We start from the raw sequence: 21,988 nt of genomic DNA on the forward strand, positions 1-21,988 counted from the left end.
TATTTCATGCATTTTTCCGTCACTGAGTGGTAAACTTGAAATTACTATGTTCACTTACAAGTCCATACCCTCAGACAGTTCTGGGTATGTGCCCTCAAAAGACCTTTTATTCTAAAGATTGACATGTTTCCACTGCTTTGTAAAGCGTAGATTTGTCACCCTACTTTGATCAGTTTTTCCCCTCATTTGTAATAATTGAACTCCTAGGTCTACCCTATCCCGAATCATTGTCATGGCAATTGCAGCCCATTGTATGCAATATTAACTTTGTAATGAATTCCTCGAATGTATTTTCTTCTTGCACTTTATGGTAGAAGTTGTACCTATCAAACACAAAGTTTATTTTTGGTTGCAGGTATAACTTAACCGCCTCAAATATTGCCTTTAAGCAGCTTTTCTTGTCATCGGATGTCAAACTTGAAGTCCCATAGATAGCTCAGCCCTTTTATCCAACCCATAGTAACACTTATGTAATGTGCACAGTTTCTTCTTTATCACATTTATCTAAATACAATTTCACAATATTCATCGACCTTTCAACATGTCTCAGGCAGATTTGCTACAGTTCCGGTCTATGGGAGGTGTTTGAATTCTTGTCACAAATTTACTTCATCCGGTTTTAATTCATACAGAAAAATCCATTTAGTATGCACATAAAGTTAAATTGTGTTACCCTTTGGCAGTGAGTTCCATAATTCTTTATTTCTGTCAACCATGTTCTGGTATTACGATGGAGTAATACACAGAACGATAACGATTGCGCTTTTACCAGATTCAATGTGAATGTAGTTCCCTGCTATACTAAAGAGTGGCCACAGATAAAGCATGCATTAGTTGGTAAAGGACACAAAACTCTTCAAGGTTATTATATGTCTTAAAGACTGATTTGATAATTGTCCACTGTGCGCCTTTATAAAGCCTTTGATATTGTTTTTTTTTCACGTGGTGTTCAGTCTTTTGAAATGTCAATGAAGACATACGTTTGGGTTCCATGGGTTTTGATACATACATTTTTACATGAACAAATTTGTAATCAGAGATTTATTCCCATGTGTGTGTGATGGATTCGCCAGGAGACAGGAAATTGTTTTTAAAATGAAACAGGGTTGGGAAGAGTTATATCTAGCGCACATTAATCAGCATGGTTTTGCCACTGACCGTTCTAAGGCGGTAACCGTTGTGTTTCGCTTTCATGTTTGTTGGTTATTATTGCATGCGTTTGTGTATGCATTTACACGTACCCCTTGTGGAGTGTTCTACAGGCAGAAGTGTTCTTTGACTGTGGAATATCGTATTGTACGTTTGTTATAAACATGCGAAGAAAATAATTATAAACACTTTTTTCTTTGTATTGATTTACAATTTACTTCTTTTAAAAGTACTAGTTTACATTTTGATAAAATAATTTGAATACATCTATTCACATAGAGTTTGGTACAAAATGTACGTATGTCATTAGGAAGTAATGCGAGACGTGAAAATAAGAAACATGACATTGATTATAACAGAACTCCTGAGAAAACCAACAAACATTTTTTACTATGCAAGGTAATCCCAGTTTTAAATTAAAAGGAGATTCCGTCGTCAACACACTCTCTCAATAATCCTACGATTCGTTGTAAACGCGGTAGTAATAAAATGCGAAATTAGCTACAGTTCTTTGATGCAGTCTTGATTCTTGGCTAAGAAATGTTACAGATCTAGACTGGACTTGTGTTTCTATGTTTTAAACAGAGAACAGGAGAATTACAAAGCTAACTCCATTTTCATTCAACGTTTCGACTATTTTTATTAGTCTTCTTCAGGAAGTAAACAAATATGATATGAAATAAACAACGTCATGAATATATGACGTCATAAAAGATGACGTTACGTTACAAACGTTTTGGCGTAAAAATTACAATGTACAATAGGCTACATAATGTTTACACAAATGTATATCTAAAGTACTGTTTAAAGTATATTATGACAAAAGTAAAATTAAAAGTGGTTATACTTAATACATAGTAAGATTATAGACATTATTAAAAATAATAATGTTAATAATCATAATAACAGTAAGTACAGGATCACAAAGATACGAAATCACTGGGTAAATTGTGTTATAGACAAAAAAAGAAAATACCAGCAAAAACAGTACTAACTGACATTAAGAAAACCACAGTTTGTGTTACATAACAGAAAACACTATGAAGTGAAGAAATTTATGAAAAATTATACATTACTTTTGAATTCATTCCTTTTGGAAAAATAGTATCTAGTTTGTGAATCCAGTAAGTTTCCTTTAGAAGCCTCCTCATATCATCATGGATAACATCAATAGGCATAAAGCTAAAGTCATTTAAGCTATGACCATTTTGATTAAAATGAATTGCTACATGACTAGAAAATGCAGGATCGATAAAACTTGTAATATCAAAACGATGTTTATTCATGCGTCTTGAAACTTGCTGGCTAGTTTGGCCTACATATTGCATTTTACACTTCTTACATGTGATTAGATATATTACATCTGAACTTTTACAAGTTGCATTATTCTTAAGCTTGAATGTTTTCTTACACTGAGAGCTATTAAAACTATCACTTTCAGTAATGTAAGAACAATGTGAACATCTTGAACGATTACATTTAGACGAAGTAAAATTAACATCAGACAACATATGAAAGTCAGTTTTAACTAGAATGTCCTTCAAATTCTTAGGACGTTTAAAAGCCATGGTAGGTTTACACAAATGTAACATTTTAACAGCAGGATTATCTGACAGCTGAAGTAAATCCCAGTATTTGTTAATAATGTTGCCAATATTAGGAAGAGATGTGTTGTACTCAACTACAAAAGGCACAATATTTTGATCTTGTTTTACAGAGGCTCTAAGTGCATCATCTTGAGACATACACATAACTTTCTCAAATGCTGTATTAATAACAGACTCTGGGTAGTTTCTAACAAGGAAGTGTTGCCGAAGCTGTTCGATATTACCAAAAAATGGATTACGTAATGTCATAAAAATTCAGTCACCATGAGCAGATTTTAATGTAGGGATAATACACGTTTTTTTTTTTGTGTATTAACGTCTGCAGAAGCCCGCGGGATTGTTTGTGACCGAGTCCGAAGGTCGAGGTCACAAACATACACCAAGGGCTTCTGCAGGCGTTAATACACAAAACAAACGTGTATTGTCGCTATTCTTGCATAAAAAAACATTACACGACGACTAAATGCATTGTTTTCATATGTGATGACTTGACGATTCCGGTTTATTTTTTATTTACCATTCTTGTTGTTCTTGGAAACGGTAAACATGTTTTAAATATCCATAATCGGGGCACACATAACAAAAACACTACTAAAAGCGTGATTTGAAGGTTTTTGAGCATCTTATTTTTATTGTTAGTTATTACAAACGTTACATTACACATAATTTTGCATATAACTAAAAAATTTGATAAACAGGAACACAATTATTTTAAGAATAACAACTTTACATTCGAATTATTTTGAGTACGAACAAACAGAGTACGGATGAGTACGAAGCTAGTGACTAGCTTTCGAGGTTTATTATATGAATTCTGCGAACAATCAGGTAAAAACAAACCGACTGATACTAACAAAAATCATTAATATAATACCTAAAAACGGGAAATAGCACAAGTTACACGCGATACTTATTTATTCACAGTTATTTACAATAACTGAACAGACGCTTTGTAAAGGGAGTAAACTCTAAGAGAAGCTAGAGCGTACATTGATGGGGGCAGTACGTTTGGGGTTGGAAACTGATACAGCTAAACATACTATGGATTACATTGTATCTATAATGCTACAAGAAGAGGTTATTATGGAAGAAAAAAGATGCAGATGCCAAATATCAGTCTGCGCAGAAATATATACATACGTCCCTGGCAAAGCATTTCAAAAATAAAAATCATGTATTAACAGCACGTGAATTGCCTTGTTTGCACACGATTTTTCTCCCGTTTATACATGGGCGGATCCAGTGAAAAAAGTAGTTTTTATGCAAGAATGAATATAATTGTTCATTGATTTGACAATTTGACAGTAACATTAACCATTTTTTTTAAGTTACATGAAAACACGCTTAAACAGCCGTTGACCGAAATAAATGAACAAAAAATGGTTAAAATAGAGACGTGACAGTACATGTATATTAACTAAATTCAAATGCGTTGCCATATTACAGGTCATACGATATACGGACTGAGCTATAAGAAGCTTATAAACTATTTCTTAAATTGTAAAGAAATTCGAATGACAACTATCTGCGTACTTGCATTCACATACGTCTTTTTACAGATGTTTTTTTCCCGTGACCCTCAAACAAATTTCTCCTCAATAGCCCATCAAATGCATGCTATTGAATATACATTGTATTGCCACTACAAAACAAACCAAAATATGTTTATGATATTGTGCTATATTTATGTATTATTCTCGTATATTTTGTAGCTACTGCGCACTAAAAACGACTAAACAAGTATATAATTACGGTCCTACAATGGCCGCTAAACGTCCCTGTGTTGAGAAAATTGTTTGCAGGAAAAACCGGGACTAGGACACAAGAGTCTCGAAATAATTTTCTGATGCTCTACTGACTAAGCTCTTAGGCGATATAAAATTATAAATGTACGACAATTGTTTATCGACAGAGATATTTGTATTCATTAATTTGCATACCAGACGTTTGCTTAGACATCAAACTGATAGAAAAATAAATGCTGCAACCCGCTCGAAATATTTTATTTTGATATAACGTTAGAGCTAATCTAAATGACCTTAAACATAATATATAAAATAATTAACAGTGAAAATGATAAAGAGAATATTAAAGTGGTAGAATTAAAACATAAAAGGTAAGTTCATTTGTTTTTGTTTAATCTATAGAACAATAAAAAAAAAAGTTCGCCTGGAACTCTTGTAATATGATTGATACAAATGAGTTGCTAAAACATTTTTTTGATATTTTTTGTTCCTGAAAGATATAGTATACCTATATTTCATATTTGAAAGAAAACATACTATACAGATCAAAGTTAACATAAATTAAAATGACTGTGTGTATAACAGGACTATTTGTTACGTTAACATGATACGCATAGACACACGTAAACTCTACGTAACGAGGAAGTAACCTGTAAACCAACAGACTGGGAACTTCTTGATCTGCATAGGTTTGAGAAGTACATTATAATATATTCTTTGAAGATTTTACTACTTCTGAATTAAGTCCGACATATTGATTTAACCAAATATTTAAGAAGAACTGTTTCATAAGCAATCGGAGAATATCCAATATGGCCACTCCAGAGTAAAAACGACAAAATTAAATCGCGTAAGTTTTGCTTAATTTAACATTTAACACAATATTTTAGCATTGAAATTTATACAGTTTTGTTTAATCATTTTTAACTCTAAACGGTTATAAAATAATCAAAGCATTCCAGTAAAAATCATTACGTGATGAAAACTTTTAAATGATGTTATCATAATTCTTGCCATTTTATCATCAGTAAAAGTTGTTAAGACGAAATACGAAAATTGTTTGCATATGTCGTCATTGTCTCTCATCTGAAACTTTAGCATTTTTGCGACAAAATACAACCTGAAGTCAACCACATTAATATCAAGTATGTAAGGGTTTGGATACACGTAATCGAAAATTTCAATAAATGTATCATATGTACAAACATAATAATGATATTGTCTACTGAAGTGACAGTCTCTTACTGCGACGATATTCTAAATAAATAACTAAATGGCTCTTTGGCATGTCATGGCTATCTGTTATCATACCATTGTATCTTAACGTGTCTTTTTTTTTTTAATTTATAATAGGTGACGATTTTTGGAATCTTAGAAATATACAATGTTAAAATAAAACTCAAATTAGCGCTTGTTGTAATGTTTCCGCTAAAAGTTTCTAAAGATTATTTATAGAGTTGTTTTATTTCTTTTCAACAAGAAAACCTCGGCGACCTTATATCAATAACATTTAACTTTGAAATATCTTCCATATCCGAGATGGCTTCAAAGATGGCTGACTTGTTTGAATTATATGATCAAAGTCAATGAAAGGTTACTATTTGAAAATGGTACATATGTGCCAAAGGTATTATATTTCAATAGGAAGAATGCAAGAATAATTGAATTTTCTGACAAATATAATGCTGTTTGAAATTTCAAGGTTAAGTTGAAATAGAAGGCCATTCCTCTAGTGTGTCGTTATGTCACTTGCAAAAAAAATTCAATACTAGATCTATGAATATTCTTTATAATAAAAATATAATTAGCAGTTGTTGTGTTTGTTAACATATTCTTTACCAGTAAATAACTATTAAGAAATGAACATATTTACCCAATACAATGCCATATGATATTAAATGTACCTTTAAAAATATAGCAAGGATGTAACGGGCTCTTTATACGGTGGCTGTAAATATATAAATACAGTTTCTCGGAAACAGCAGCCGATCTAGTTCAAAGTATGTCGCTTTCTTTGACAACATGTTAGTAATTCATATCGATTTATCACAATACGTTTCTTTCTCCACCCTAGAACTATGTCATAAGAGGCTAGTACATGCAGATATGACAAAAGAAAAAAAAATGGTTGCTAAATTAGAACGAACCAGAGGCAATTAACCAGACAGTTATCAGTTCAGTTACTAGAAAACCTATGAAGCCATAGACGAATTTCAAACTTTATTCTATGAAGATTTCTTGATACGACCAATCCATTTTCTAGAAGACATGTTTTTTTTTCTTTTCTTTTTATTTGGTTGGATTTAACGTCGCACCGACACTGATAGGTCATATGGCGACTTTCCAGCTTTAATGGTGGAGGAAGACCCCAGGTGCCCCTCCGTGTATTATTTCATCACGAGCGGGCTACTGGGTAGAACCACAGACCTTCCGTAAGCCAACTGGATGGCTTCCTCACATGAAGAGTTCAACGACCCGAGTGAGTCTCGAACCCACATCGATGAGGGGCAAGTGATTTGAAGTCAGCGACCTTAATCACTCGGCCACGGAGGCCCCTTAGAAGACATATATTCATATATTCGTATTCCTGCATCTCTGTAAGAAGTAAAGTTTTATGTTTAACCCGTTGTCATGCTGAATACGATTGATTCTGCCTTTGCGACCAGTGTAGAGCAGTATCAGCCTGCACATCCGTGCAGCCTGGTCAAGATCTGCACTTTTCGCCATTCAATCAGTATCTTTTTGGTAAGCATTCCTTTTAAAAGTTAATGGTACTGTTCAAATGGAAAAATGGACAAGTTCATTATAGAAAATTAGCAGGGTAAGGGTTAAATATGTCTTCTTATCTCATAGAAATATAGTTTCGCTTCCTTGACCGCCTGTATATTCCTTTGTGGCTGTGCGATAGATCAACTACCTTCGTCACTCTTTCTTCCCCTCCACTACACGCCTGTGGAACCAGCTACCAATGCACATCGCCACAGCACCCAGTCTGGAGGCATTCAAGGGAGGGTTGGCGCACATGTAAATAACACTGAATATGTACAAAGTTTTATTAGTTTTTTTAATCTGCACCTTTTGCGCCTCACCATGACCTTGTACAGTCACATTGTACGACAATGCTCCAGAGAGGGTAATGTACAAAAACGGAAGAAGAAGAAGAAGAAGAAAAGATAACTAGCGCAAAGATTTAACGTATGTCACGAAAGGATTGTCTGGTCAATACAAAGACAGCCCTTTATAACTAAAATGCAATGCATTTAATGCATTAGGCATTTAAAGGCTGTACAGAAAATTGTATGTGATAAACAGTTCCGTCTGAAAATTTAACAAAAAAACGATTTGTCTCAAATTTTTTCGCATCGCATCGCTTGCCTTAACTAACCATTTGTTTTTCTAAATTAAGATCAACTATGGAATCTTGTTATTAAGAATGATTCATATTAGAAAATAATATATTTTCTTTTAATTATTTTTTACAATCAAATTCATTTGAGACAAATAACTATTGCATGTCATTCTTTTCTTTAAACTCTTTATTTGGCACCTTTTTATGAAGTACTATTGTAAATAATATGTCTGAGCTGAAATAAAATAACATCCCTCCCCATTGTGAAGATTATTTAGTATAGCAATTAGTTTATAAGGACCTCAGATACAAGTTAGAGAACACTTTTCTACTCTGCTATTTCATGAAGCTGTGAAAAGTAACTGCCTAACGTTTCAGCAGTTTTGTTGACAAATCATGGTCACAGAATATTTCACTTGCATTTTTCAAAAAAAGACATAACAACAAACAATTAAAATAAAATAATGAAGCTTGAGAGTGATAAATTAAACAGTTGATTAAACCATTAGTATCCATAACTCATTAAAAAGTCCTGATAAGCAGGATTTTAGAATCAACACCGACAACGTAACTAAAATTGTAATGTATCACTGTTCATCTCATTTTATCCATCTAACTGTTGTCCTAATGTAAATGTTAAAAGCTTTGCGGAACTAGGTATGTCCATAACTCTTTTTATGTCAAATTTACTAATCAACTTCTGAAATAAATCCTTCGAAAATTCTGAAATGTTGAATATATCTACTGGGCACACTTTGTGTGTCACTGTCCGTTTGTGTGCGTCACTGTTCGTTGTTGTGTGTGCCACTGACATAGACTTACCGTTGTTGTTATCAATTATTCCCCCCGATTTTCTTTAAATAGTGAATTGAATGGTGACACTTCTAGTTAACTCAACACAATCTAATCTACGTACCTTATAAATTAAACGTAAGAGGGAAATATTGTTATTATTCCTCGATTAATAATCTACTTTCGCTTTCACATCCACATATTGACAATGATGTCACCTATAACTGAGCCTGACAACGAGTACGCACCAATAAGGGATGCTACAACTCTCCGTGGGAAAGGCCGGACAAAGATTATCGTTTTTTTTGCAAAATCCGTTTCTTAGCAACCCTTGCTTTGATTTCTGGTTATGAAAACATTAAATAGAAATGAAATTGAAGTAGCAGTTAAAAAATTATTAATAAACGCAAGGGTTCCTAATGAGCAAAATTTGAGTCTGAAATGATCGAATTCGGCTCAAAATACCTGTACCTTGGTACTTTGAATTCATTTACATTAATACTGGAACTATTTTAATATAAAAAATGACACAGCGTGGTAGTTTAAAGGTTAGCATAATAAAAACTGTCGTTTTTTTTTTTCACACTGTCAACGGTCTTTTTATTTTTCAAAACTTAAGTGATCAAATGCTTATATAAATTCTACGTTACCAGTCTCACGCGGAAGAAGGCTACATAACTAAGCTGTCCAACCACGTTCCAAACATATTGAGAAACTTCATGACATAAATTGTATTGATGTTGCTTGATAAATTTATTTTTCCTTTCCCTTTCATCTGTGTAATTTCTTTTTCTTTTTTGTATGTTCTTAAATGTATAAAACTATCATTTACACATACGAGGCTGCGTCCATGCTGGATTTTCGTCCTTGTCTTGATAACAAACACTGTTAATTTACCATATAAATAACAAATGTCTGCATACAAAACGAACCTATTCAGGCGTAAAACTTGTTTGGCATTTTTATATTGGAGGTTTAACCTGTCCCTGTCTAGGGTTGTGTATACCGTACTTCATTCGTACATAAACTCTACCAAGGTATGTAACAATATGTTGGTCGTAACAGGTTATATACCACGATACTTTTCAGATCAAAGTCAACAAACCTATACTACACCGTAACAGAAATATAGATTTAAAAGAAACGAAAAAGAAACAACGATAGAAATGCTTATTTGAATAAAATCATCGCAATAGGATGCAACACAAGAACAATTCTTTATAAGACTTCATATCAAAGAGGGTAACTAATTTCTATCAATATTACTTGATATGCGACATTAAATAATAAAACAACTAAAATCTTAACAATAAAGTTTTGAAAAAAAGATGGTTTTACCGTATGCTTTGTATTTCCCTCTGTATTTGGCACACATTGTTGTTCCATCCTTAAGTGTTATGAGCGCATTGAGCTGCCGGCCGCATACACCCATAGTTGACTTTGTTAAAGCTTCTACAGCTTGTCCTTGCAAGTGTATAGTGTGTTTAACACATTCATCAAACGATAAGCCTACAAGCAAAATTATATTGAAAAAAAACAACAAATTACATTGAATTAAGCAACACATATATGCTACATATTCATCATATTTCTGTTTTGTGGTGTACGGCAGTTAAACATAAAACGACACCCAACAATATCAGTCTTGAAAGTATCGCTGTTAATAAAAAAATAACATACCAAAGTAACTAAACTTTAGTGCTTTAGATGAAGAAACAAAATAGAGGCACTCTATGTAAAGCTCAAGTTTTGATGGAGTATTTTGGCCTGTTTCGGTGGGACCTGAAAGGTATCTCTCTTGCTGTTTTGCTTTCTGCAAAGGCATTGAATACTTGCGAATATGTTTCTTTAAGTTTAATAATTCATATATTTTTTTACATGAGCAGGTTTGTGTTTTACAAATTTAGGTACCAATCCTTATGTATATAAAAAAATACAATACAATACAAATTATTTATTGGAACCAAACTGAAACATAGAACAGAGTTTCCCAGGGCATATACTGAGCAAACAGCAAGCATACCATTAGCATTACATGATTGACGAGCACATACCAGGAAACAAAACATGAAAATTTGTCAATTCTAGTAATGATATACCACATTACATAAATACTCAAGTATCTAAATTATATTCATGGATATAAAGGAACATATTTTGTCTGTCCTTACTTTGTCACTAAGATTGCAAATATTGTTAATTATATCTTGTTTATTCGATTGTATGTTACTGATTGTGAGATTTAACGAATCAAATAAATCGTCTCTATTATTAACTCTCCGGCAATCAAGCAAACGATGTATTTCATCTTCAACTATATTGCAGACCGAGGAAAGCCTTTCTGACCTTAGTGTCTTGGTCCTCGTATATCTACCTCTTTCTATTTGTAATTTATGGCTGGATATCCTTAGCGCAGTTAAGTGCTTTGTTACTGAATTAGTTAATCCTGTTGTGAAACATGGTTGTAACTGAAACGTGCCATATGACTCAACAAAAAAAAAAGTTTATCATCCTTGGAGTTTTGAAGGTGTTGGATGTGGTTTAACCTGTTTTGCTTACTGTTTTCATTTAAAACAGTTTTGATTGACTTATTGTCCGTACTTTTAACTTCAATATTAAACCTTTCCTCCAGATGTTTCATTGAATTGAGCCATGACTTTGATCCGCTAGCCTGTAACATTTCATCGCATTTGAAAACATCTTTGAGGTAGTATTTTACGAATTCCCGTTTAGAATCTGAGCGTTTTTTTGGGCAATATATGCTAAGAATGACAATCTACCCAGTTCGCATATAGATGCAAATTTGAAGATTTTTTATGCACTCCGAGTGTATATTTACAAAATCTATTGTGTATTTTGTCAAAAGGATATTGGTCAATATTCTGTTTGCTAACGTCAAAATCGCTTATCCATATTTCTGATCCATATGTGTGTACTGGCCTTATCAATGAGTCGAATAAGTTAAGGTTTAGTTCCATGCAAACATTTTCTACATTTGAAAGTTTTGATCGCAAGGCAAAATATGCTTTAAGTGATTTGTTTTAGACATTCTCTGCAGCATGTTTCATGTTTCCGTGAAAATTATAAATAAAACTACCCCTAGATATTTGTTTTCGTTTACTGTCTCAAGATTTTGGTTCTCAATATGAAAAAGAAACTTCTGTTTGTTAAGTTTACCTTTACTCATTAGCATGATCTTCGACTTGGAGATATTTATATCAATTTTCCAACGAACAGGAAATGCTTCTGATGTATATGATTTATCTGGCAGTGATAACTTTTATTTACTCCGTCCTGTTACTTTGGAACATGATTAGGATAAAGAGTGCAATGAACATGTTTAAGTTTCTCGTTAATGTTTTGCCAACGGTCGCTCCAAAGCGGTGCCCAACTGTATTTTTGCACGTGTTTGTATTGTCCTCGATGTGTTTATATTATATGTTTGTATGGGCGTCTCAGAAAACGAGGGCTGTAAAAGGTAATTTCGGCCTTCTATGACTTATAGATTTTCAGAAATTCCATTGAAAGTTCTATAACTTGAAAATAAAATCATAATTGTGTAACCCAATATTTTAGGCCAAATAAGTAACTAACAACCGAGTTTTTTGGTAGGATCTAGAAATATATACTGAAGGAAAATGTCGCACTTTTAAGATTGTATGTTATTTCATTTCGATATATTAATACTATTGTAAATAGCCCATAAGCAACAAATACGACCTTTCATTATTAACGACTGTAAAAATGCGTATAAACAATTTCTACATCATCAGGTCAATAAGTATATGACATAGGTACTTTTAGTGTTTAAAAGCTTTCGCAATATGTTTACAACATGGATTCGAACATTTTCGATGAGAAATATGTGAAACAAAATATGTACTTTTTCATTGTTCTCAAATGTGCTGTTTTCATTTACGACTTTTCATTTCTGAGACGTCGATACAAAAATCGTTTAAGCATTGACATGTTTGTTTTTGGAGGGTTCATAATTTGTTATGGCTATATGACGTCTTTGAATATAAAATTCTAATCGTAATTATGGTATGTTTTGTATATATTTTCGTGTGTTTCAATGCAGTTTGTTTAAAATAAAGTTTATAGCAAACGTATTGGTGAACAATGTCAACTACGTTATTATATTTGATACACAAACGATTTCATCTAGCGTTTGACGTTTATCAGATCAGCAGATACTAAGATTTGGGCTTGGCATTAATGATGTTGTTGAAATTCTGATTAAATAGCATGCAAAATATTTGTTTCAATATGTAATTGTTTATCAATATGTCTTTCAGAAATATATCAGTGTCTTGACTTTTTGAAGTGATGTTCTGTTCACCTAATTGCCAAATAAAAGAAGAATTTACCTGTTTACATTTTCAGGCGGTATATTTAATTAGTTTATAGAAACAAAGTCAGTCCATGCAATACCTTTATTTCATCATCTCTTAAAATCTCTACCTCAAGCTCTGCCTCGACCTCTTGATTACTAGTGTTATGTAATCTATGCCTATTGTAACTATCCGTATAAATCTACGAAACAGCGAGTTTGAGTAGCTTGCAACGGAATACTTCATTTCTTCTCTAAAGTCTTCATTCTACTCAAGAGCTTTTGAAGCTGTTTTAAAACCAGAGCATAAGAATGAGTTTGAGAATCAAACTTAAAAGGCTCAAATTAACGACAATGGTGCTTAATGACCTCAGTTCAGTAGACCTAGAACTACTTATGCTAGCTAACACCTGTTGTTCTACTTTTCTAATTGCACGCAATGAAGATCTAAAATTAATAAATTTGTTCAACTAAAAATTGTGGATGTCCCTGTGCCAAGTCTATATTTCTAACGAAACATTGAATCGTTCGCAACATGGCTTTTGTCATTTGTTCTAGATAATTGTTCCTTTAACGAAATTTGAAAAGACACCATTGTTTTAAACTGTTTATGACAATTATTTTAGGAAAACTTCATCAAATCGGAGACAGAATAATATGATTGTCTAGAATTATGAATATGCAAACACATCTAATGTTTCTCAAAGGACTGTCTACACACACTCACTGTTACATTTGAAGTAATCTAAAATGTAGTTCAGTAATACTAATGGAAAATGGTACATTGAGGATGTGGCAGTTAATTTTTTGGCTAAGAGTTATTGCTGACTGTTCTGGGGAAAAATCTAGACCACTTCCATTGTGAGTTTCAAGATTTCAGATTTATTAATTGAATAAATGTCTTAGATAAATATTCATGGGAGCATTTTCCGGTGGTGTTGTTATCTAATATATATTATTATCTCAGATATAACATAATATTCAATATATGTATATATTTGGTGAGAGAATATGTTTTTACTGGCCATATAAGATTCTTTATATCATTGAAATGCTTTTCAGTATTTAATTGTTTAAGTGAACTATATCGAAGTAACTGCATAAGTGTAATGTAACCTAAATATTGTCATAAAGTTTCAACGTCTCCTTCCGGTTTGGCATACACACATTCAAATTTTGGATTATACTACACCCTTAACTGACATAGATGGAGACTGAATATTATAAACCTATACTTGAGAAGTTGATCATAATCAAACGTCGTCAGTTGTAGCCATTTTTATGATATCATTATTTCCGTTGAATCTGTATATATGCTCGCTACGTCTCGATTCAATTAAAAGCGGAGTAAGTAACAAGGAAATATTTGAAAACTTGACTAACTACATTTAGATTTGCCATTTCGATGGTTAAGAAATAAGCAAAATTCTGTAGTTTCCCCATTGGTATGGTTGTTAAAAGTGTAACTAGAACTGAATAGTTATTGGAGACAATGTTTTACAATGATGATAATGATGAATTGATTTTGATCTTAGTTGATGATCAATTACTGATTCAGATATCGGAAGGTGACAAGATGAAGCCACCGAAAGACGTCACTGCCTGCCTGGAGAGTAGCGAAAGCAATCAAACTTATGAAGAGACAAGTGATCCCTCTCGTTCTCAGTCAGTTCTAATGGATTCGACATCAGCACCGCTGTGGAAGAAAGTAAACGCAAAAGAAGAATATGAAATCATCTGCAGCAACACCACAATCCAAGGAAGTAAAACGACCATCATCGGATTCGAAGTCGTTTATAAACGATAACGATATATATTGCAAAACACTTTTGGAAACGCAGAGTGATAACACTCAAAATCAAATGATTTTACTAGCACCAACTCGTGAGTGTGAGTTAGCTGACTACTGATTATGCCCTACAAACGACGCACAGCTTACTGTGGCTTTTTTGTTATTTGAGGCGGTTAAGACCAATAGAAGTTTATACTATCAGCAGCCATGAAATATTCCTAATTATTCTATACTAGCAGACTAGAAAGATAAGATATCCGATTAACCAGATCTATAGTAAAACATTTCTAAACACCAAAATCCCAAAAGATACATAATTATTGAAAAATGACGTGAAATATATTCCACAAGACTATGATGGGACATGAAATGATATGTAATACACTCGATATCAGCATACGCATACGAGAAGCAGTGTAAAGTACCCGTGTATGAATTTACAGGTCATACACTAAATATCTAAAATTAGTCAAGACACAAATGACAAACATTTAAGACAAAAGTATTTACACTGGATGCAGTAAAAGAAGAAAACGAAAACTAATGGAATGAAAATCTTTCAGAGTTACGAAACAATATATGCGTACGCGTTTAGTCATATTTTAAATGCACTGAAAATTTAAGAAAATTGAATTTAAAGGCAGACCTTATCGAGAAAATAAAATTGTTTGATAAATGTATGCAACTTTCTAATTTCTAAAGAATAGTATAAGATTACGCTGCAAGATCTTTTAGACACATGTGAAAGCTAATGTATGTCTTAGTTCTTGAAAAGTATTTGGGAAGTAGTCGCAAAGTAGTCGCAGCTCTGGAGAAAAACAATGTTATACCTAGTATGGAAATTTTTAATGAAGATGGTATCTTTTCAGACTGGTGTAACAGCGTCATAAATACTTAGATAACAACATTTTGGAAAAAATGCATGCGGACTTGATATCGTACAGCATTGTAATAACATTAAGCCTGCTGATGAAGAAAAGCTGGTATGAACATTATTGAAGACTAAACGGCAGTTATGTCATTAAACAATGGCAAGGTATCGGGATGTGATAAATAACTACTTGAAGTACACTCTTGAAGCATTCTGCATCTGATCAACGCAACCTGTAAATTTATGGCGGGTCACCTTGATATCTGCCTTTTACAAAGCATTTTTTTTCAAATACGTAACAACCGTCTAACTAAATAGACTGAAGACATAATTATTTTGTCAGATTGCCAGAATAATTACCGAAGACAATGATTTATAATTGACAAAACAGACATTATCATGTACATTCGTCGCAAGGGCAAATTTTAGAAAGGTCTATGACTAAATGCCCCACGTATAGTTGTGGCTTAACTGACAAATATAAGGGCACAAGGTAGTATAATTACCACCACACAATACCTGTAAAACTGCAAAAATCAAACAATATTTATCAGACAAGAACGAGAGGAAAATGGGAATGAAACAAGAATGTTAGTTGTTGACTATGTTACGTAATGTGTTTCGGTGAAGTGTTAATGATATACAGCAAGAAAATAACACAATTCTGTGTTGGTGTTTAGTGCAGATTATGTATTGAGATCATTAGTTATGTTCATAGGAGATAACTCTACTATACAAATTGTGGTTAGTAATGCCTATTTTTTTCATATATAAATGGTTTCGGCATCTCTTAACTCTTCAATCATGTGTTTGTGTGTGTTTGTGCGTGAATGCGTGTGTGTTTATTGGAGGTGTCCTACTGTGTCGTTTTTTCTTACTTGTCTGTTTGTTTATGTGTGTATGTTAGCTGTTATATTTAAATAATGTATTTAGAGATATCTATTATTCCTTTATGTGGTTTCTTGAATTCAGTTAATGGTATATCTGTAAATATTTATAAAACTACAAAATACATTTAGTGATATCTTAAATGTATTTCCTGAAATTGAACGAAACGCTATATTTCAATGTTACACTAGATACATAAAATGCTACCATAAAATGAATTAAAGAACTGGTAGACAATTTGAACTCAAGTGTATCATTTAATGTTAGTCAGAACATAAGACAATAATCGAATATATAGATTTTCAAAAGTATTTTACTTTATATTCATATGATTAAACTAGTTGTATGATATCAAAAATGTATGTAATTATATCTAAAGTTATTATTTTCCAGAATGACTTCATTGATAAAAACATAAAAATTGTTTATTACAGGATTAAACAAAAAAAATTTAAAAGAATGAATATAAAATAGTGTCTTGCGGAATAAGCCCCAATAAGTCTGAATACTCTAGAATTGTTGACTACAAGGCTAAACATCTGCTGTATGCTAAACAACATTTTTCACATCCTGGCATACTTCTGTCAGGTCAGCTCAAATGTCTTATCAAAGACGTTTTGCCAGACTAAATAATCACAACTAAGAGGAATTATGCTGAGAGAGTAGATATTTAGATTTTTTTTATTATTACGTGCATAAAAACTACTTCATTCACTGAATCCGTCCAAATATTAACGGGAGAAAAATCGTGTGCCAACAAAGCAATTCATGTGCTGTTAATGATTTTTATTTTTGAAATGATTTCCAAGGGACGTGTATGTATTTCTGCGCAAATTGAAATCTGATTGAAATCTGGTATCTGCGTGATGTTTCTTTCATAATAACCTCTTCTTGTAGCATAAAAGATACAATATAATCCGTAGAATGTTTTGTTGTATCAGTTATCAACGACAAATGCACTGCCCCCAACAATGTCCGTACTCGCTTCTCCGCTTGTTTACTCCCCTTTCAGAAGTCGGCGTCGCTTACGCTTTTGTAGATAACCGTGAATGTTTAGGAACCGCGTGTAACTTGTGCGATTGTTTGTTTTTAGGAATCTTATATTAATGATTTTGCCGGGTATCAGTCAATAAATTTTTATCTAATTTCTCGAAGAATTTATATAAAAAGTTTGTACCCATCCGTACTCGAAATGTGTTCATACTCAAAACTGCTCGAATGTAAAGTTATTATTCTTTAAACTATGCTCCTGCTTACCAAAATCTTAAGTAATATGAATAATTATTGTTAATGTCATGATTTTAATAACGACATATATACAAACTCGCTTAAAAAACCTTCAGTACGTGTTTTTGGTAGTGTTGTTGATTTCTTGGCCCTGGATATGGATATTTAAAACATGTTTACCGTTTCCAAGAAGAACATTATATCACAATAGAAGAATAGTATAGCACAAACACATTGTAAATGAAAAAAAAAACAAAAAAAAAAAAAAACACGAAATCCCCATTTTTAAACGAAGTTGTATAATTGTATCTTTATTATTAGTCAAGAAAAATTATATGTGTAGTTGCCATATATACATGATTCTGTAACGGGAAGTGGTGAATCGCTCTCCGACCCCACTCTCCACAATGACGGGGATAATAAATGAGCAGGCTTTGTTTGCTGAAATCGAAAAAACAAGAAGAACAGAATAGTAATTAAAAAATATACCGGAATCGTAAAGTTTTCACATATGAAAACAATTTTTGTCGTCGTTTATTCTTTTTATGCAAGAATATCGACAATACACGTTTGTTTTGTGTATAAGCGTCTGCAGAAGCCCTTGGTGTATGTTTTTGACCTCGACCTTCAGTCCCGGTCACATGCATTCCCGCGAGCTTCTGTAGACATTAATACACAAAAAATACGTGTATTATCCCTACACTAATCGGTAGCGAGATTAAGAATGATGCATATTTACAGGCGTATTGAAATATATTACCAGAATAATGCAGAATAAAAAAATTAATATAAATAAAACACAAGTGATAGATTTACCTACCCTATCTGTACAACAAAAAAACTTCCATTTTGTCAAACAATAAAATATATTAGTAGAACACGGATGCGTCGGACTTCAACATTATCGCCTAATGTGTAGCACAGTTCACAACACGCACGCTCGGACAACTTGTAGGGAAATACATGCTAGCTGGTGAAATCCGTATGTAGTTTTCTCAAGATTTATGCACCGTGGTGTATCGTATCTTTGACTATAGATCGGCAATCTTGGGAAGATGTGAATATTTTTCGATAACTGCTGTACAGCACATTGCATGCCGACTCGACCTTGGTTTTGTTATATGCTGTTGTAAATTGAGATATTTGTTGATACCGTCGACAGTGAAATTTTACAATTAACCTTTCTTTGAGTTAGATTAAATTGTCTAGGTAAAAACAAGTTTACTTCTCACATTTTCTAATAGATAAATGTTGTAAGACTTTTGACAAACACGGGTTCTTTCGCCTAGCTATCAGAAATTATGAGTAAGAAGCCTTTAGATATTGGAAATGTGTAATCAATGTGATAGACGAAGTATAGCAGACAAACTGTAGGCAATGTTTATTTATAAATGCCAGACAAAATTGGTTAAAATCATAAACGTAAAATCTGGTGTAATAAATAGGCATAATAATAAACTCAGAAGCTGTAAGATGAATAAACCAGTATATGTGGCCGAAGCATACATCAAAACGCGACAAGAAGACAGAAGCTGTGCAGAGTTCTGTTGTGTTGTAGCATCGATACGTAGAGAAACAGACCACAAAACTTCGTTACCAGTCAATGGACGGATTTGTTTCAACTGCTCTGACAACAATTAAGGATGAAATAAACGGCCCGTTCAAGCTCTTTGTATGGCAATATTAGAACCGTATGTCCTTTAATGTTTGTTTTGTATTTTGTATCATGTCATTGTAAATAAAAACAATACTTGAATTTTTTCTGCCTGTCCTTCAAAAAAAGATATAACGTCGTTTCATATAAAGATAGGTATTTTTACAATATATTGTTAATCAAAAGAGAAAATACATGCCCTAACTAGGAGTATTACTGAAATAGTATATAATGTAAGTGTTTACCTTGCGGAACATACGACTCGGCAAGATCGGACCAAAATATTCCATTTACAATAAAAGGTGATTCATTTGTGGCATTTTCGACCGGATTTCGCCGAGTAAATTTTAGGTAAAATCCATCAAAAATACAATGTGAAAGAGCAAGAATTATCATAATAAAAAAGACAATATGCGACCAATTCATTACTTAAACTATGACTTAGGACCACTGACAATGATTAATTACAAGTCTTGAAACGCGTTAAAACACTTCATACAAAACACAAACACAGAAGTTTGTATATGTAGAAATATTGGCGAAATTTATACATAAAATTTAGTACTTGTTTGCTTTTGTATTCCGAGGCTCTTTCAGTCAATGACATTTATGACACAAAAATCCGAAGCTTCGTAACAAAATCATAAATGTGCTATAGGTCAAATATAAACACATACGTTGAATAATCATCAAATTCATGAAAAAGGTAATCCAAAAAGTAATCAAGGAAACAAATATTTATCTATAATCCATTGATTTTATTCTTAAACCATTTTGTACATAATTTTAATTGATAAATGATGAGTACGCTGAGCATGTTGTCCTAGTAAAATTAACTTAAACGATTGTTAGTATGGTGGAAATAAATTAATAAAATATAATGAATTATGTGATACAAAATGTTTGCTATTGTAATACTGTTCCGATATAAAGTTCGTTTCGATATCAGTACTTAACTCTCTTGACAGCTGAATTACACTTAAAGCACATAAAGCATTTATTATAACAAAAACGCATAGCTTATGTTTGATAATAGTCTATTTATTGAAAAAGCAATATTGTCATTTTGAGCTCGTACACATGTATCCCGTTATTGAATACATAAAGAGTAACTATTAAGACTATGGAAGAATATTTTAAATGTACAGAGTATATACTAGATACAACAAAACAGTTGTAATTTTTATTTATCCAACATAACACATTATTCAAAGTGAGAAACAAGGATGAATTTCCAATAGGAGAAGCCACGTCCTAGGAGTATATCCTTCTCAAAAAATATAATAGGTAAGGGTAGAGTTCTCGGAAGCACAGAGCATCACAAACACAGCAACAAAGCCACGCATTTACAAAGTAGTCCGACAACAAAAAGAAGCTGTAACGGAGAAACATTATAGACGGGTTGCTTTAAAAATCCAAAAGCATATTATTAGCAAACGATATACTAAAGTATCGTCAATGGTACGTTATTTAATCATCGTTTAAAAATATTGAAATCATATATTTGGCGTTGATCTTCATATGTGTGTCCATCGTATGGCTGTTTTAATAATCCTGAAATTATACCTAACGACATAATCATCAGTATGATTTAAAGAAATCATGAAATCAGTATTAATTTTATAAAAAAGATGCATGTAGTATATGTCTAATGATTTTAACGCACGAGTAGTGAGAATAACCCTCCCTTAGACCTCTGCAGATACACAACATGCGTTCGTTTCCTAACACAATGACATTAAGCTAAAAGTAAAGATGTAATGGTAAATTGTGTTAGTATGTATCTACCATTGCTTTGAGAACCAATTAACACTACATTTGTAAAAACTTGGAACACCCCTTTATCAAGAAGAATTTAAACTGATGAAACTTTACCACATGCAATTTGATCACACTCATCTGAAGCAATTTTCCAACTGTTATTATCATATTCCTTTATTTTTTTGTTGTTCATTTACTAAATTAATATCACAAAAAATGATTGTTTCGGAGCGCACTACCAGTTCTAAAGATATAACAGTCTTTATACGATACCTCTTCGTAAACCCCAGTTCTAATCATCCATTGGTGAACTTTCCACATAAATTGTTTCTATTATTCCAATTCATCCTAACACATGTCTACTGTGAAGGCATGGAAACTTTCCTTGTAAGTTTAGATGCCACCAGTGTGTTAGAATTCGACAATATATTCAAAAGCTAGGAGCTAATGTAAATAAACTAGCGACAGTAATATTTTCTAGACACGGTTGGGGTATCATTATAAAATACCAAAAGTGTGATAATTTCAGATAGATATGAAATTCAATGTTTTTAGCTGACCCCAAAAATTTAAACATTTCATTTTAATAGTTAAAAAAACTTTTAATGAAGATTCGATATAATTATAAGCAAATTGTTTCATTACAATGTATATATATTATTTCCTATATAAATCAGCACAAGTGTTTTTCATTTTATTGTTTGCTATACTAGGTTATACTAGGCATATGTTGTTCAAATTTACAAACATCTGTATTTACTAATATTAACCAGATTCTTCCCGTATTTAGATAAATTTTAGAAAAATTAAAAGACATGTT

General features: G+C 32.5%; 1 protein-coding gene across 2 annotated transcripts in view; it reads right to left on the reverse strand.

Annotated features, from left to right (window-relative positions):
* Positions 1-21,682, reverse strand: part of LOC123548280 (four-jointed box protein 1-like) — a 42,800-nt gene extending 21,118 nt beyond the window's left edge. The window contains exons 1-2 of one of the 2 annotated variants that reach the window (XM_045335421.2): positions 21,283-21,682; positions 9,981-10,151 (exon numbers count right to left, since the gene is read on the reverse strand). In XM_045335421.2, the coding sequence (XP_045191356.2) occupies positions 9,981-10,151; positions 21,283-21,361 (250 nt within the window). In that variant the 5' untranslated portion in view covers positions 21,362-21,682. Of the gene's footprint in view, positions 1-9,980; positions 10,152-19,652; positions 20,933-21,282 lie in introns of those variants that run through there. The other variant, XM_045335420.2, reaches the window with a different exon arrangement.
* Between the last annotated feature and the right edge of the window lie 306 nt (positions 21,683-21,988).

The sequence above is a fragment of the Mercenaria mercenaria genome, unplaced genomic scaffold, assembly GCF_021730395.1.
Source record: "Mercenaria mercenaria strain notata unplaced genomic scaffold, MADL_Memer_1 contig_3849, whole genome shotgun sequence".
NCBI lineage: Eukaryota > Metazoa > Mollusca > Bivalvia > Venerida > Veneridae > Mercenaria > Mercenaria mercenaria.